General features: G+C 43.0%; 1 protein-coding gene across 3 annotated transcripts in view; it reads left to right on the forward strand.

Annotated features, from left to right (window-relative positions):
- The window catches only part of ppfia3 (PTPRF interacting protein alpha 3), a 42,662-nt gene that overhangs the window by 10,697 nt on the left and 28,770 nt on the right, over nt 1-3,195 (forward strand). For all 3 annotated transcript variants that reach the window (XM_017306312.1, XM_008416424.2, XM_017306311.1), the window contains 3 exons: nt 192-293; nt 392-631; nt 705-764. In XM_017306312.1, coding sequence (XP_017161801.1) covers nt 192-293; nt 392-631; nt 705-764 — 402 coding nt within the window. The remainder of the gene's footprint in view (nt 1-191; nt 294-391; nt 632-704; nt 765-3,195) is intronic.

The raw sequence follows: 3,195 nt of genomic DNA on the forward strand, positions 1-3,195 counted from the left end.
GTGTGTGTGTGTGTGTGAGATCTTTAGTGTGTGTGTGTGTGTGTGTGTGATCTTTAGTTTGTGTGTGTGTGCGTGCGTGTGTGTGTGTGTGTGTGATCTTTAGTGTGTGTGTGTGTGTGTGTGTGTGTGTGTGTGTGTGTGATCAGCACGCAGCAGTCAGTCGATACCAACAACCTCTTCCAACCTTTCAGGAGTTTGCGGTTCTGACCAAAGAGCTGAACCTTTGCCGGGAACAGCTGCTGGAGAGGGAAGAGGAGATCGCCGAGCTGAAGGCGGAGCGAAACAACACACGGGTCAGCGCTCCTCTGTGCCTCCTCACGCTCACACCACTGACTCTGCATGCTGTAATCACTCCAGACAGCTTTACAGTGTGCAAACCTTCAACTTCCAGCTGCTCCTGGAACATCTGGAGTGCCTGGTGGCCCGCCACGAGCGCAGCCTGAGGATGACTGTGGTGAAGAGGCTGACCCAGTCTCAGACCGGCGTCTCCAGCGAGGTGGAAGTCCTCAAAGCCCTCAAGTCGTTGTTTGAGCACCACAAAGCGCTGGATGAGAAGGTGCGGGAACGGCTACGGGTGGCGCTGGAGCGCGTGGCGGTCCTAGAAGAAGAGCTGCAGTCTTCCTCCCAAGAGGTGAGCGGTCCGTTCATCCAGCCTGACGGATGTTTGGAGCTCCACCTTTAATCAGTGCTTGTTGTTGTTTCAGGTCGTGTCTTTGAAGGAACAAGTGAAGCGAAGGCAGCAAGGACTAGAGAACGGCAAAGAGGTGAAGTGATGGTTTCTTTAGATTTGGACCTGCAGCATAAGCACACACACACACACACACACACACACACACACACACACACGCACACACACACACACACACACACTGGAGCTAGAAAGTCCAGTTTGTTTTGGGAACTGTGAACATGCAAAGTGAACTCTCGTGTGGTTTGAATGCATATGTGAACGCCAAACAGACCGGAGACCGCTCCAAAAGTAGGAAGTGGACAACATTGCAGGGCATTCTGGGTAAATACAACCAAAACAAAGGTGCGAGTCTAGCGCTAGCAGAAGGAATGAGTCAGAGTCTTCTACCAAAAACAAATCACTGAAATCTAATGCTACTCCATTTTTGTTTACATTTTGTGAAGAAGGAAGTTGCGCTCGGTGTCTTTTTCAGAGGTTTTTGTGTCGTTTCCATCAGTAGTTTGTGGTGCAGCGCCACCATAGGCGATTAGGGGAACAGCTTTTTCAAAGGGTTTGGATAATTTGAAGCAGTGTAGCGTGAAATCATCCCACAGCAGCTGAAAATGTAACAAATGTTGCAATTTTGTTCCCCAATCAAACCTGATCTACTGGACTAAGGAGTTAATTTCTCAAGAGTTTTCCTAAAGCTTTTGATGTGTTCCAGTAATCCCAACTTCCCAATCAGTAAAATCAACTGGAAGTCAGATTTTCCTCTTGGAAACTGGGAGCAACTTTGACAGCTAAGATTTGGAAGAAGGACTTCGCGTTTCAAAATGGCCGCCTTGCATCACCAGTTCTAAGATGTGGTGAAAAACATGTTTATTTTAAGACAGTCTTTCAAAGGTCCATCTAAAATCAATGTTACATTCAGCAAACTGCAAGTCTAAACTAAAAACATTTAAAGTTTAAGAAAAGTAAAGATTAAAATTATGTTTGTAATTTTGCTGATGGCGCCATGTTGGAATCCAGCCCTGGTAGCTGAAATGCAGCATAAAATCCCATGAATACAAGAACCGGCATTACAAATATTTCGGTTCTTGTTGAGACTGAACTGACACAAATCAACCAGAAGCAAAGCTGCTTTTCCACTCGTCAGTAAAACATATAAATGGTCTAAAATGCTGCATAATTCTTTCCTCACTCTGCAGCTGGAGCGCCGATCAGGAGGCTCCTGATTGCCAGAAGCTGTTGCAGCTTTTGTAACAGTCTGCTGCGTTTTCCTGAATGTTTCTTCAGTGCCATATGGCTTCCAGCCATCAGTGTCATTCAGTGAGGAGGAAGTTATGCACCATCTTCTATTTTTATGAGCTTAGTCGGAGAGTTCGAGCTTCAATCAGCGAGAGTGTGTTGTGTGCTTTTTATTTATTTTTCTCTATATCCACCTGAACTAGTCTTTTCTAAGGAAGGCTGAATGAGACAAAAATGCATTGAAGCTAAAGTAGCACAAGGCTAAACATCGACATTTGACAGATGAAGACGGTTTTCAAACACTAAAAAAACAGTTAAATTCTTGGCTAAAAAGTTTTTCAAACACGATTTGTTTCCATCAATTGTCACGTAAGTTTTGCTTGAACAGTTAAAATGTTGCAAAAAGCGAACTGGATTGTAGTGAATCAAAGAGTAATTTGATTCACTACAGTGAATCAAATGTATCAAATCAAATGAATCAAGACTGCAATAAATAAGATGTTTTTATTTGCATTTGAAGTGACATCATAAACCAACTCATTCTGAACTGATTAGACTAAAGTCGAATGATTTTGTGCTAAAAATGTAAAGAGCATGTTTCATATAGATCAGTGGTTCTTAACCTTTTTTGAGGTTCCGAACCCACCAGATTCATATGCGTATTCACTGAACCCTTCTGTAGCGATAAATAAAATATGATTTTTTCCCCCCCAAATTCAAGACATAGGGGTGACCCAACTAGTGTCTAGATCACCCCAAGATCACTAAGTCTTCTTAAAGGTAGAGTCTCTGAGAACAGTTCTTCAAAATATAGTCAGTGTTTTCAGCAAAGTTGAGCTGACTGTCCAGGAACGACCCAAGGTATTTAAAATCTGCCACAGTTTCAACAGGTTGGCCTTCAAGAGAAACTGGAACCACTTTAAGGTCTTGTTTAGATCATTTAATTAGCTCTACATTCTTAAGAGAATGAAAAAATAATAAAGACTTTGCGGTATTCTGATTTAGTAATGTAATTATATTAGTTGTGTTACCACCCCCACAACACTAGAGGCAGTATCAACCCCGAAAAGATGCGACTAAGGAGCAGATTTAGAAGAACACAGAAAGCTACAGAATTTGGTAAAAACTGTGAGCTTTGCTGAAGTAACTAAAGACACAAGTTCAAATCCATGCTGAGAGTGGAGCTCCTTCAATCAGGGCTCCTCCACAGCAGCTCTGATTGGCTAAGCAATGTAACGTGATCCTCTGATTGGCTCAGCAATGTAACCTGATCCTCT

The sequence above is a fragment of the Poecilia reticulata genome, linkage group LG8, assembly GCF_000633615.1.
Source record: "Poecilia reticulata strain Guanapo linkage group LG8, Guppy_female_1.0+MT, whole genome shotgun sequence".
Lineage (NCBI taxonomy): Eukaryota > Metazoa > Chordata > Actinopteri > Cyprinodontiformes > Poeciliidae > Poecilia > Poecilia reticulata.